Source organism: Leopardus geoffroyi, chromosome D1 (assembly GCF_018350155.1).
Source record: "Leopardus geoffroyi isolate Oge1 chromosome D1, O.geoffroyi_Oge1_pat1.0, whole genome shotgun sequence".
Taxonomy (NCBI): Eukaryota; Metazoa; Chordata; class Mammalia; order Carnivora; family Felidae; genus Leopardus; species Leopardus geoffroyi.
The window spans coordinates 43,349,350-43,362,889 of NC_059329.1; the positions used below are offsets into that span (position 1 = coordinate 43,349,350).

General features: G+C 36.7%; 1 protein-coding gene across 3 annotated transcripts in view; it reads right to left on the reverse strand.

Moving 5' to 3' along the window:
* Nucleotides 1-1,637: 1,637 nt before the first annotated feature.
* The window catches only part of FOLH1B (folate hydrolase 1B), a 68,030-nt gene continuing 56,127 nt past the window's right edge, over nt 1,638-13,540 (reverse strand). The window contains exons 16-20 of one of the 3 annotated variants that reach the window (XM_045483667.1): nt 11,754-12,018; nt 11,400-11,481; nt 6,477-6,569; nt 2,839-3,058; nt 1,638-1,872 (exon numbers count right to left, since the gene is read on the reverse strand). In XM_045483667.1, the coding sequence (XP_045339623.1) occupies nt 2,869-3,058; nt 6,477-6,569; nt 11,400-11,481; nt 11,754-12,018 (630 nt within the window). In that variant the 3' untranslated portion in view covers nt 1,638-1,872; nt 2,839-2,868. Of the gene's footprint in view, nt 1,873-1,911; nt 3,059-6,476; nt 6,570-11,399; nt 11,482-11,753; nt 12,019-13,540 lie in introns of those variants that run through there. The other 2 variants (XM_045483666.1, XM_045483668.1) reach the window with 2 other exon arrangements.

Here is a 13,540-nt window from a genome sequence, read left to right on the forward strand (position 1 = left end):
CGAACTGTGAGATGATGACCTAAGCCAAAGTTGGATGCTCAACTGAGTCACCCAGGTGCTCCACTACGTGGCTTTTTATACAGGAAAATAGTAACACTCCTTAGTGTATCTTCCCAAGCCTTACGTGATCTGATGCTAAATGTATAGACACACTCCATTTCTAGAAACACTAAATTCTTTGTATTTCTCTAAACTGCCAGTCTTTCTTATTTCTATTCTCTTATATAATATGATCACTTTGCCATTGGGAATATAGGAGAATAAAACCACTTTGTAACAGTTTCACAGTAAAATTAAAGATGTACATATTTTACAACCCAGACATTTCATTTAGGATAGATGCTGCCCGAAAAGATATTTCTTGTATATTTGCATTGGGAGACATGTTTGTAGGAACAAAAGACAGAAAACATTCCAAACTCCCACCAGCAGAAAAATGAATAAATACATTCTGTTATGTGTCAGCTGTCCAATTTATTCCTTCTCTGCTGCAAACTTACTCTTCATTGCCCGCTCTTTGTAAAGATGTCTGGATCCTTTAAAATTATTTTTTTCTTTTCTGAGAGACATGATGTTAAACTTTGTCAGTAGAAGGCATTGTAGAGACCTTGCAGGAAGGGGCTTTCCTTCCTGGTTCCCATGTGCTCACCTGGCAGGTCTCTGCCTGCAAAGGACTTCAGCGCGTGGCTCATAGAGCATACAAGGCTTCGCCAGTGCTGCCGTCCTGTGGTGCCCCATCCTGTGGTCCAGGCTGCTCCTCTGGCACTTGCTTCTTGCCATTCATGGCGACCAGAACAGTAGCCAGGAGCTTCTTTTAAAACCACCCATGGTTGGTTTGCTAGTGCAGTGCCTCTGGCAAGACAATTCCCCACAATCACAATTCCCACAGTAGCCTAGAGTGCAAATTTCTGAGGAGTTTCACAAGGTCTGTGAGCACAGCACCGCAGTGACTTCTCTGCTATTTGGTAAGGCCCGTGGGGTGGGGGAAGTTCATTAGCTGCTCCATCTAAGCCCTAGAGACAGTGACTGCTCCTTGTGTCCGCTACGCTTATATTTTTTAGAGCTCCCTTTACCTTTTACTAGAAGTATCTCCTTACTGCAATGTTATTGTAACTAATCATCCTTTAAAAAAAAAAAAACTTAAATCCAAGTTAGTTAACATATAGTGTAATAATGATTTCATCTATGTTCATCTATCTTGTTTCTCAAGTTCCACATATGAGCAAAATCATATAGTTATCTTTCTCTGACTGAATTATTTCGTTTAACATAGTGCACTCTAGTTCCATGTTGTTGCAAATGGCAAGAGTTCATTCTTTTTGATGGCTGAGTAATATTCCATTGCATGGACATTCGGGCTCTTTCCATAATTTAGCTATTGTTGATAATGCTGCTGTAAACATTGGGGTACATGTGCCTGTTTGAATCAGCATTTTTGTGTCCTTTGGATAAATACCTAGTAGTGCAGTTTCTGGGTCATAGGGTGGTTCTATTTTTAATTTTGGGGGGAATCCCCATACTCTTTTCCACAGTGGCTGTGCCAGTTTGCATTCCCACCAGCAGTGCAAGAGGGTTCTTCTTTATCCACATCCTTGCCAACATCAGTTATTTCCTGAATTGTTAAATTTTAGCCATTCTGACAAGTGTGAGGTGGTAGCTCATTGTGGTTTTGATTTGTATTTCCCTGGTAGTGACTGATGCTGAACATCTTTTCACATGTCTAACGAATCATTCTTTATAATAACTTTTTCTGTTTGTGTTGCTGTGTGGTTTCCTTGTGTTAACTGGACACAGACTGATAAATGTTGTATTCACTCAAGTCCACTGGTTTATATCCATGAACTACAGCCATAGTAACACGTGTGGATGCACCTTCAAAGGTGAGTGAAAAAGAAATCAAGTCTTAGAATATACATACACAGTATGATTTTATTTATAAACAGTTAAAAAACATACACAAAGCCAAAAACACACAAGGGATATATACCATGTGTGGTACAATTATAAATAACAGAAAAACAGAAGATTAAAGGAAGTGAGTATCTCTGGCAGAAGATGAAGGCACACTGGTCAGTGGCACACGGAGGAGTCAAAGATATTGGTAATGTTCTTTTTCTTAATTTGGTTATTTGTGGGGATAGTTCTACAAATGTTCATTTCTTTATTATTTTTCACTATACACATATTATATATACCCTTTGACATAAATAAAATATTCGCTAATTTAACAAAAGTAATTATCCTTTATGGTACAGAGCGACTATGTTTACCAGCAGTGCGAGTAGACCAGAGTTGTTCCACTGGCACACTAAGATAGTGCTCTCCCAGCCCTGGGTGGCCAGTAGGGCCAACACAAGTGTTGAACTAGACTTGATTCTCTGATAATGTCACATGGGTGTTTTAATAGAGTAGGTGTTCACCTTAATTTAACATTTAGTTCAAACTCAGAATAACCTTATATTATTATTTTTATCTACTTATTGATTTATTTTGAGAGAGAGAGAGAGAGCAAGTTGGGGAGGGGCAGAGAGAGGAAGAGAGGGAGAGAGGGAATCCCAGGCAGGTTCTGAGCTGTCAGCGCAAAACAAGGTATGGGGCTCGAACTCACAAGCCATGAGATCATGACCTGAGCCGACGTCGGACGCTTAACCACCTGAGCCACACAGGTGCCCCTAACCTTCTATTATTATAGAATAAAAATTGTCCATCTTTCTTTTTTGATTCAAAGGGAGAAGAAGAAAGAATGCTAAGATGTCTGTGTGTGTGCATGTCTATATACATATACATATACATAGTTTTATGTTTTAGTTTACCAATACACCATAGTGATATACCTACCTATTCAACACAGGTTCTCTGAAGAACCACCTAGGCTACTTCTCTCAGGGTCCCTGCTGCAGCCCGTACTGTAAAGGCTGCAATAGCAATCTGTCTCTTTACTTCTCCCCAGGCCTTGGAAGGATCATCTTTGTTTTCGATGTCAAACAGAGCATCATAAATTCCTGGAAACGACTCCCCTGCATACTTGTTGTGGCTGCTTGGAGCGTAGATGACATGCCTGTTGATACAGACAGTGTGTTATCTATCAGTTGTCCAAATGATACACACAAGAGAAAAACAGGATCGCTCTATCAACCCTGGACTGCACAATTCTAATTTCATGATATGAATAAGCCACTCATCAGCTGAATTTCCAAGTTTAGTCACTTTCAAACACCAGTCTATGAAGTGTGTGTTAATTAACTATGTTTTGACTTTTTTTGTTTTTTTTTTACGTTTTTATTTGAAGTCCAGTTAGTCAATGGGGCGCCTGGATGGTTCAGTCAGCTAAGCGGCCAACTTTGCTTCAGGTCATGATCTCACAGTACTTGAGTTCTAGCCCCGTGTTGGGCTCTGTGCTGACAGCTCAAAGCCTGGAGCCTGCTTTGGATTCTATGTCTCCCTCTCTCTCTGCTCCTCCCCCACTTGTACTCTCTCTCCCTTTCAGAAATAAATAAGCATTAACTTTTTTTTAAAATTCCAGTTAATATTAGTTTCAGGTGTACAATGTAGTGATTTAACATTCTATACATTACTCAGTGCTCATGATGAAAAGTGTACTCTTAAACCCCTTCACCTATTTCATCCACCCTCAACCCTCCCTTCTGTTAACCATCAATTTGTTCTCTATAGTTAAGAGTCTGGGGGTGCCTGGTTGGCTCAGTTGGTTAAGCATTCTACTCTTGATTTCCGCTCAGGATATCATGAGATTTCCCCACATCCATGAAATCAAGTCCCACATTGGGCTCTGTGCTGACAGCCTCCTTGGTCTTCTCCCTCTCCCTCTCTCTCTCTCCCTACTTTGCATGTGCTCGCTCTCTCTCTCAAAAATAAATAAATAAACTTTAAAAGAAAAGAGTCTGTTTCTTGTTTTGCCTCTCTGTCTCTTTTTTTCCCTATTTTCATTTGTTTTGTTTCTTAAATTCCACATATGAGTGAAATTATATGGTATTTGTTTTTCTGACTTACTTCGCTTAGGATGATACTCTCTAGCTCCATCCACATCGTTGCAAATGGCAAGCTTTCATTCTTTTTTTAATGTTTATTTATTTTTGAGAGAGAGAGAGAGAGAGAGAGAAAGAAATGGAGCACAAGTTGGGGAGGGGCAGAAAGAAAGGGAGACACAGAATCTAAAGCAGGCTCCAGGCTTTGAGCTGTCAGCACAGAGCCCAACGCAGGGCTTAAACTCATAGACTGCAAGATCATGACCTGAATCGAAGTCAGACGCTTCGCCAACTAAGTCACCCAGGCACCCCAAGATTTCATTCTTTTCCATTGTAGATACATAACACTTCTTCATTATCTGTTCATCAGTTGATAGACATTTAGGCTGTTTCCATGGTTTGCCTACTGTAGATAATAACACTATAAACACTGGGATGCACATACCCCTTTGAATTAGTTTTTTGTTTTGTTTTGTTTTGTTTTTTTATTCTTTGGGTAAAAACCTAGTGGTGCAATTATTGGATTGTAGGGTAGTTCTATTCTTAACCTTTTGAGGAACTTCCATACTGTTTTCCAGAGTGACTGTACCAGTTTGCACTCCTGTCAAAAGTGTAAGAGGGTTTCCCTTTCCCCACAGCCTCACCAACACCTGCTGTTTCTTGTGCTGATGATTTTAGCCATTCTGACAGGTGGGAGGTGATATCTCATTGTAGTTTTGATTTGTATTTCTTTGATGATCAGTGATGTTGAACATCTTTTCTTTCTTTTTCTTCTTTTTTAAAAATGTTTACTTATTTGCTTTTGAGAGAGAAAGAGAGAGGGAATGCACAGGGGAGGGGCACAGAGAGACAGGGAGACAGAGAATCCCAAGCAGGCACTGTTAGCGCAGAGCACAACTCAGGGTTCGAACACACAAACTACAAGATCATGACCTGAGTGGAAATCAAGAGTCAGACGCTTAACCCAACTGAGCCACCCAGGTGCCCTGAGCATCTTTTCACACATCTGTTGTCCATCTGTATGTCTTCTTTAGAAAAATGTCTACTCATGTCTTCTGTCCGTTTTAATTGAATTATAAAGTTCTTTATATATCGTGGATATAAAACCTTTATCTAATTATGTTTTTATTTTAAACAGATGATTTAATGTGGTTCATAGCAACAAAAATAACAAGAGCCACAATAGTTGGCACCTACTAGGGATCATGCTTGTTATATAATTTGCCTATAATTTTTCTAACCCTTGAAAATAAACTCTACAAAGTTGATTTTAGCATTTCAAAAAGAAGGAAATTAAGATATGAGAGATTATGGGATCAGTCTCAAGTTACACTGCAAGTAAGTACTGACTTTTCACTATCACACTTTACCCCCTGAAATGTAGCACAGTTGTGATTATCAAAGTCCTGTTTGTGGCCTGCCAACTTACTACTGTGTTTTTCTCGTTAAAAAGGAAGACACACTAACATGTTAGAATGCCTACCTTAAAGTATGAAGAACTATTAAAAACAACCTTGAAAGTTTAACATGACCTAGGTAGAAGGTGATGTTTTATTAAAAGACCTATGTCAGGGCACCTGGGTGGCTTAGTAGGGTAAGTATCTGACTCTTGGTTTTGGCTCAGGTCATGATCTCACAGTTCTGTGAGCTCGAGCTCCACAATGGGCTCTGTGCAGTTGGCAGCACAGAACCTGCTTGGAATTCTCTCTCTCTCCCTCTACCCTACTCGCACTGCCTCTGTCTGTCTCAAAATAAATTTAAAATCTTAAAAAAAAAGAAAAGAAAAGAAAGATCTATGTCAGTTCATGTAATAGCCCATGAAGGGAAGGATAAGTTCCCAAGCAAAGAGGTAAGGAAAGAGGCACAATCACGCTGCCATTGGGAAATGAGTTACCATGCTTGGATCATGCCCAATTCTGATCCTTTGATAATCTATAAACAGACAGATGGGGCTATTTCTTGTTAGTCAGTGATCTAATTCATTCTGCAACTTTCAGTAGGATCAATCTAATGTTCACCACTGATGTTTATCAGAAATATTTAGGATTGTCAAGAATTAGTAAAAAATGTGAACATTAGGGGAGTAAGTAAATATATATTTATTATACACATTTCACATATATTTATTATGTCTTATATACATACATAAACACAAATATATTTAAAATGGAGAGGGGCTAAAATTATCTAAACCAAAATATAAGCATAAACTAACTGATGGAATTGGGGATATTTTTATTTCCTACCTGTGACTTTGCGAATCTTCTAAATTTCCTACAATGAACATATATTCTTTTATTATCAGAAGTAAAAAAAATTAAAAAGAAAGGTATATAGCCATCATATTACATTATATGAAGAAATAATATATTTATCATTTACTATATATATTTTGAAATATTCTATTTGCTTACAAGAAATCAGCTATAGTTTTTCCACAGTGCAAAAAATAAGACAGAATGATATAATCAATAGTCATATTTGTATCCTTACCTATAGAAAGGCCTGTCTGGTAATCCTAAAGGATCAATAAATGCTCGTTCCAAAAACATCAATTGATCATTCATAATTCTCAATAATATTGGGCTAAAAAAGAAAATGAATACAGTTGTCACTTCACGAAAACGTGAACACTACACAGCAAACTAAAAATTCAGAACAAAACAGGGTTTCCTGGGTGGCTCAGTCCATTAAGCATCGAACTCTTGATTTCAGCTCGGGTCACGATCTCACGATTCACGAGATAGAGGCCCACATCAGGTTCTGTGCTGACAACGTAGAGCCTGCTTGGGATTCTCTCTCTCCCTCTCTCTGTACCCCTCCCTGGCTCACACTCTCTGTCTCTCAAAATAAATAAATAAACTTTAAAAAAGTAAATAATAAAATTCAGAACAAAACTAAACACAACTAATATATCTTAAATTCCTATGATATGCAAATTAAGAACAGCATACACAGTTACATTTAAAGAAACCTATAAAATACTATTCTCCTGGGGCTTGTAGAAGCACATGAAGTTATACTTTCCAATTGAAAAGATGACAGTAATTTTTATTTATTTTGAAATAATAATGAATTGACAAACCTAGGCATTTAAAAATAGGCAAGACTTTTTTCATCTTAGGTATTCCAGTAATCTACTCAAAGTAGTCACTTCAATATGGAATGGGATAGCTCATGAAGAGAAGGATAAGTTCCCAAGCAAAGAGGTAAAGAAGGATAATCTATTAATGTTAATGTAAGGTTCCTGGAAAATTATACATATTTTACCAAATGACAGCTAATGTTTTTATTGTTATTAAAGATAAACTATAATAAACACAAGAAATGGTGTTTACTTTATCCTTTTAACAAGATTTGAATGTCTGCTGTTATCAAATATCAGATACTTCTAGAGGCACCTGGGTGGCTCAGTCAGTTGAGCGACCGACTTCGGCTCAGATTGTGATCTCACGGGTTGTGAGTTCAAGCCCCGCGTTGGGCTCTGGCCTGACAGCTCAGAGCCTGGAGCCTGCTTCAGATTATGTGTCTCCCTCTCTCTCCGCCCCTCCCCACTCATGCTCTGTCTCTGTCTCAGAAATAAATAAACATTAAAAAAAATTTTTTTTTTTTAAATAGCAGATACTTCTCCTGCTATCACAGAATTCATATTCCAAAGAGGGGGGTGTTATTGTAATAAGAATGATTCGATATCATTGAAAATGTATCAAGTTTTGAATAGTTGAACAATGAGTTATTAAATTCAACATATTAATTCTGCTATAATCTAACTATTGAGAACAGTTATTTAATAATTTAATTCTTTATTTTGTTATATTTTAGTTTTAATAATAACTACTGATTCCTATATGCCAATTACTATTCTGAATGGTTATGTAATGTCTTCTTTCTTTTCTTTTCTTTTCTTTTTAAGTAGGCTCCATGCCCAACATTGAACTCACGACCCTAAGATCAAGAGTCTCCTGCTCTACTGACTGAGCAGCCGGGAACCCCAGTAATGTTTTCTTTAATGTTCAGAGTAATCCTGCAAGTTAGGCAGGAAAGCAGTCCCATTCCATAGCTAAGATAACTAAGACTCAGTAGTTAAATAACATGCCCACATTCACAACTAGAAAGTTTTAGAATGAAATAGAAGCTCAGCACTATTCTTTCAACTGCACTATGTTGACAAAAGGAAAAATAAAATAACTAAAGGCCCCATAATCTGGTTTGAGCTATTTTTAACATTTATTTATTCAACATCAAGAAGTCAGGTTTTGTGATAGTATCAAGGTAAACTCAGTGTAAACTTTACCTGTGAACACCTCACATAAACTAACAGTGGAGACAACTGCATAAAACACAATTTCAGTAAGATACTAAAGGTTTCTGAACCAAATTCATAAAGCATTACAACAACAACAACAACAACAACAACAACAACACATACACTCACACCTCTCTCTGGATTTCTGATCTTGAGGCTACCACTGAAAAACCATGCTGTTCCTTGTACAAAGCACAGCCTAGCTTGAAATAGCCCTGGGAGGTAAATGCTGAGAACACGGGACTTAAGTAAATGGGATTTCTGCATTCCAGAAGCATGCTGACCTTCCCAGGACAACCGAAGAACGAATAAGTCTTCAGGTTGAATACTATGTGAATATGAAGGTACCAAGGAGACAACTTTCTGAATCCTTTGATGGATCTAGGGATTGATTCAGCAGAAGCAGAATTAAAGAAGCGTCTTTTCCTTGGATTTCAAAGTTTGGGTTGAGAAATTCAACATTCAGTTTCATGTACTTTAGCCAGCATTTAGTACTATCATGGGTAATGCATTTTTACAGATGTTTCAGGATTTGTAAACATAGTGTGGAGACACAAACTATACCTTAACTACTATTTAGAGAGGATAGGACAAATACACAAATATACAAAGTGAAAGCCAAATGTCCTAGAAAACCATAATCTATGCCCATAAGGCATTGTGCCAGCAAGAAGTGTCTTTTTTTTTTTAAAGATAGAAAATCAACTTCAGAGAATATATGGTGTTTGGAATGTCCTTAAAGTTTATTTCTCATTGTAGATTTTTTTTTTTTACCTACATAAAAAATTTGGAAAGAATTGGAAAGTATACAGAAAAAAAACCCTCATGTCCACCCCAGAATAACACAATTATTATACTAATTGGTTTACCTTGAGTTTTTCTCTATATTTGTTCAATAAAAGTATAATCAAACTCTATTTAAATTTTACGTATTTTTGCTTGTTTCACATTTTATTATAAATATCTTACATTATATTTCCTTTATAATCATCTATTTTAATGCTTATAAATTATTCAAATTAGTGGACAACTAATTTTTTTTTAGTTAATTTCTCCCCTCTTAGGTAATGACTGTTTGGAATTATTCGGTATTATAATTCCTATCTTTCTCTGAGAAGACCTTTTTCTCTTTCCAAACTTGAAACTCTTTCTGAAGAAAAAGTCCAAGAAATGGAAATACTATGCCAAAGTCTAAGAACTCTGTAAACGGCTCTTAAAACATTAGCAGTATGAGTTTGTGCTTTTCCAAAGGTTTTTATTTTTTATTTATTTTCTTTTTCAAAAAGGTTTTCAAAGCAATTCACAATGCTATCAAAAGAGTGTGAGAATGCTGGCTCCAGTGAACCATCTGGGGCAATGTGTATGACCAAGTTTTAAATCATTAGTTGATATGAAGATAGTACAACACTATTTTCATCTGTAATTTTTAACTAGTGGTGAATTTGAAGGTTTTTTGTCTCTGTGTCTGTACTGGTAGTATCTTCTTTTTTAATTGGCTTGCCCATTGCCAACATTTTCAGCCTTGTTCTTTTGGATTTTTTTTTTACCAATTTTCAAAAATATTTTTATGATATTTATTATATTATTCCCTTTACATATTTGTGGGAAAAGAGGTTTCCCAGTCTTCTATCTTTGCTTTGGATGATTAATTTTCATATTATTAACCATTTCGGTCTCCTCAAACCTCATTGCTTTCTCATTTCCTTGTTGCATCTAAAGTTGAATTTCACTTCCAAGAAATTTCAATTTTTAGTAAAGAATTCTTCTAACCCATCGCTTATGTTTGCATGTGATGTGAAGTGAGATTTTTGAAATCGACTTCTTATCAGCTGCTAAAAGGCTTACACATCACTATTGTTGAATATGTCTTTCCTCTCCATTTATTTTTGATGTATCCTTCATTATAAATACATTCTTAAATGTCACTCATCTATTTTCGGACTGTCTGCTCTTATCTTTCTATGTATTTTTGCATCAGTCCCCAAGGATTTGATATTTGTAACTTGATAATAAGTTTAATATACAGAAGATGTTCACTCTCAAAATTCTACCTTAAAAAAATTTCCTTAATACCTTCCCATTATTTTTCTCCCATCTAAAAATTCTGTTCCAATTATCTTTCACTTTTGCGATTTTATACAGAATTGATCCTAAACGCTTACTACTAGAAGAAAAACGGCTTGGGGCGCCTGGGTGGCTCAGTCGGTTGAGCGGCCGACTTCGGCTCAGGTCACGATCTCGCACTCTGTGAGTTCGAGCCCCGCGTCGGGCTCTGTGCTGACAGCTCAGAGCCTGGAGCCTGTTTCAGATTCTGTGTCTCCCTCTCTCTCTGACCCTCCCCCGTTCATGCTCTGTCTCTCCCTGTCTCAAAAATAAATGTTAAAAAAAAAAAAAATTAAAAAAAAAAAAACAAAAAAAAAACGGCTTCACGACACTTGTTAGGCTGGATAAAGACCTTGTCAGGTGGAAGTGGAAATGAGGAACTCCGAGGTAGTGACATTAAGAAGAGGGAGAAAGAAGGTGTGCTCTGGGAATAGGAGAATTTGGTGGGAGTATGATGTACAAACATTGAAAGAATGAGATAAAACTAGAAAAAGCTGGGGTCACAGAGCGAAGGGCCTTCAGGGCAAAGGTGGGAATTTCATAACTATTCAGCTGGTAGTAAAGGGGCACTGGCATTTCCCAGAAGCACAGCCGCCACTCCGAATGTTAGAAATGGGTCTTGGAGATGGGGCGCCCGGGTGGCTCAGTCAGTTAAGTGTCCAACTCTTGATCTCCACTCAGGTCATGATCTCACAGTTTGTGAGATCGAGCCCCACGTCAAGGTCTGTGCTGAAGGTGTGGAGCCTGCTTAGGATTCTCTCTCTCCCCGCCCTCTCTCTGCCCCTCCCCTGTTTGTGCTCTCTCTCTCTCTCAAATAAAAAAATAAAAACTTAAAAAAAAAAAGGAATGAGTTTTGGAGAGATATGGTAGCCCTGTATAGGATGCATTACAGTGGAGACAGAAATCAGCAAAACGCTTTCCAAAGACATTTCAGCAACAAACATGTCAATTAGTATCTCTTTTTCATTGTATCTATTATATGCATAACTTAAAAATGTACAACATACTTGTTTTTGTCCAAGCCTTGGAGTCTCTCACTGAACTTAGAAGCAATTTCTGTAAAATTCTTCACAGCAGAAAAAAGTGAATCTGAAATAGAAACAGGCCCTAATGGCATTGATGAATGGCTTATGCAAAGGGAACAATACAGGAAGTTGTCCTCTTTTGCATTTGACAAGGTATTTATAATTAAATATTACAAGATGAGCATCAATGAAATGGAAAGCACTTTTATAGATGTAAACAACGTATCTGATCCCGTGGAATGGCAATAATTAATAAATGGACTAAAGTAGATCATTGCGTTTTGGAGATTAAATAAAACCCAGAGATAATGAATTTTGAAAGAGGAAGAAGCTTACCAAATGACACACTGTACATTTTCATTTCTTGAGGATGTTTCATTGAAATATTGTAGATTTTGTCAGCATACTTTCTTAAAACTGTAGCATAATCTCGACAGTCAAATGGGAGCACTGTGGAATCGGCCAGTTCAAACACCATCCCTCCTCGAACCTGGGCCACAGCGAGGTGATACTTAAAAGTTGGATCATAGAACTTCTCCACCAGTTCATAAGTTTCATAGACACTGTGATACAGCGGATAGCTCCTGAATTTGTTTGTTGCCTACAAAAAAAAAAAAAAAAAAAAAAAAAGAAAAAAAAAGAAAAGAAAAGGAAAAAAACACAAAAAAACAAAAACACAAAATATTTCTCTTGTAAGATAGCTTATAATAAAATGCAAAGTATCATATTTACTGTTAATATTAGTAAAACTGTTTTGGTCAATAACGAATAAATAAAGGAAAGTATTTCAGTGCCTCAATAAGCCACTTACTAATGGGTTAGTATTATAATATTAAAACACACCCCAGGTTTTTAGTAATTAAAAAATATGTGTATACAACATAAATGATAGCATAAAAATTATTTGGAAAGGCCTAACAGTCTTGCCTTCAAGAACACAGGAGGTGGGAAAACGTTTTGAAACTTTAAAGACAAGATAATGTTTCATTACAGTACAAATAATTTAAGAAGGCAGAGAATTGGTAGAGGCAAGGAAATGAGTATTATATACATATTATATAGGGGAATGTTGCAAATTGTTAATGATTGAAATGCCACGAATGGATCATTCTCTGACAAGCAGTGTGTGAAGTGTGAAGAATGGGCACAGTGAGTTCAGTAATGGATCCAAAGTCTCGCTCAGGAGAGAGAAGGAATGCTCAGACGTATCTAAGAAACCGAGAAAATACACAAAAGCCAAGAGGCAAGGACCTTTCCAACTCTGAATTGCTGATTTATGCCTTTTGCCTGTTTTATTTAGCTGCTTATCATTTTAGTTGCTCATTTTTTATTGATATAAAAGAACACTTTATACAGTGGTGTGTTGAAGATACTAAGACTCTAAAATTAACCAGAGTTTGAGTCCAGGCTTTAGGATTTATTACCAAATAACTTTTGGGTGTTTATTAACCCAAAGATTCTTAGCCTTTCTTTACTGTAGTTTTCTCACAAGTAAAATGTAGATAATATGAACATCGATACTCATCACTACCCCCATCTAACCTTCCCTAACTTCCTACCCCAAAGGCAGGATTAAAGATTTCCTGTCTGGGGAGAATAACTAGTCCAAGAGAAAAGACATATAGATTCTCGAATTGTTGCCTCCCCGTGACGCAACCAGAATAGGCATTCTTGATCACTCTTCTCAGAAGCTTCCCATTTGACAAGTGCCACCCTTGTATACAGGACTTCAATCAGCTTGCCTAAAAGACAGGTTGCCAAAGATGACCAGGCATTTAAAAACAGCCTTGACATGAAAGATACTAGACCAAGCACACAAATTAAAATAAAATCAACTCAGAGCAAGGAGGTACTGTATGGAATGGAGGGAGACTTAATAATGATAATAATAATAATAATAATAATAATAATAATAATAATAAAAAAGATATCAGTTAAAAATGAATGACAGAATTGAGAAAAATATTCCAGATGGTAAAAAAAGACACAGATAGAAACGAAAGATAAAATATAAATACATTAGAAAAGAATCCCCAGGTATTAAACAACTACTAATAGTTCAAAAAAGAGGAAAGAGGGAAGAAGTGATCAAGGGAAAAAGTATTCCCTCCAAATGTGAGACA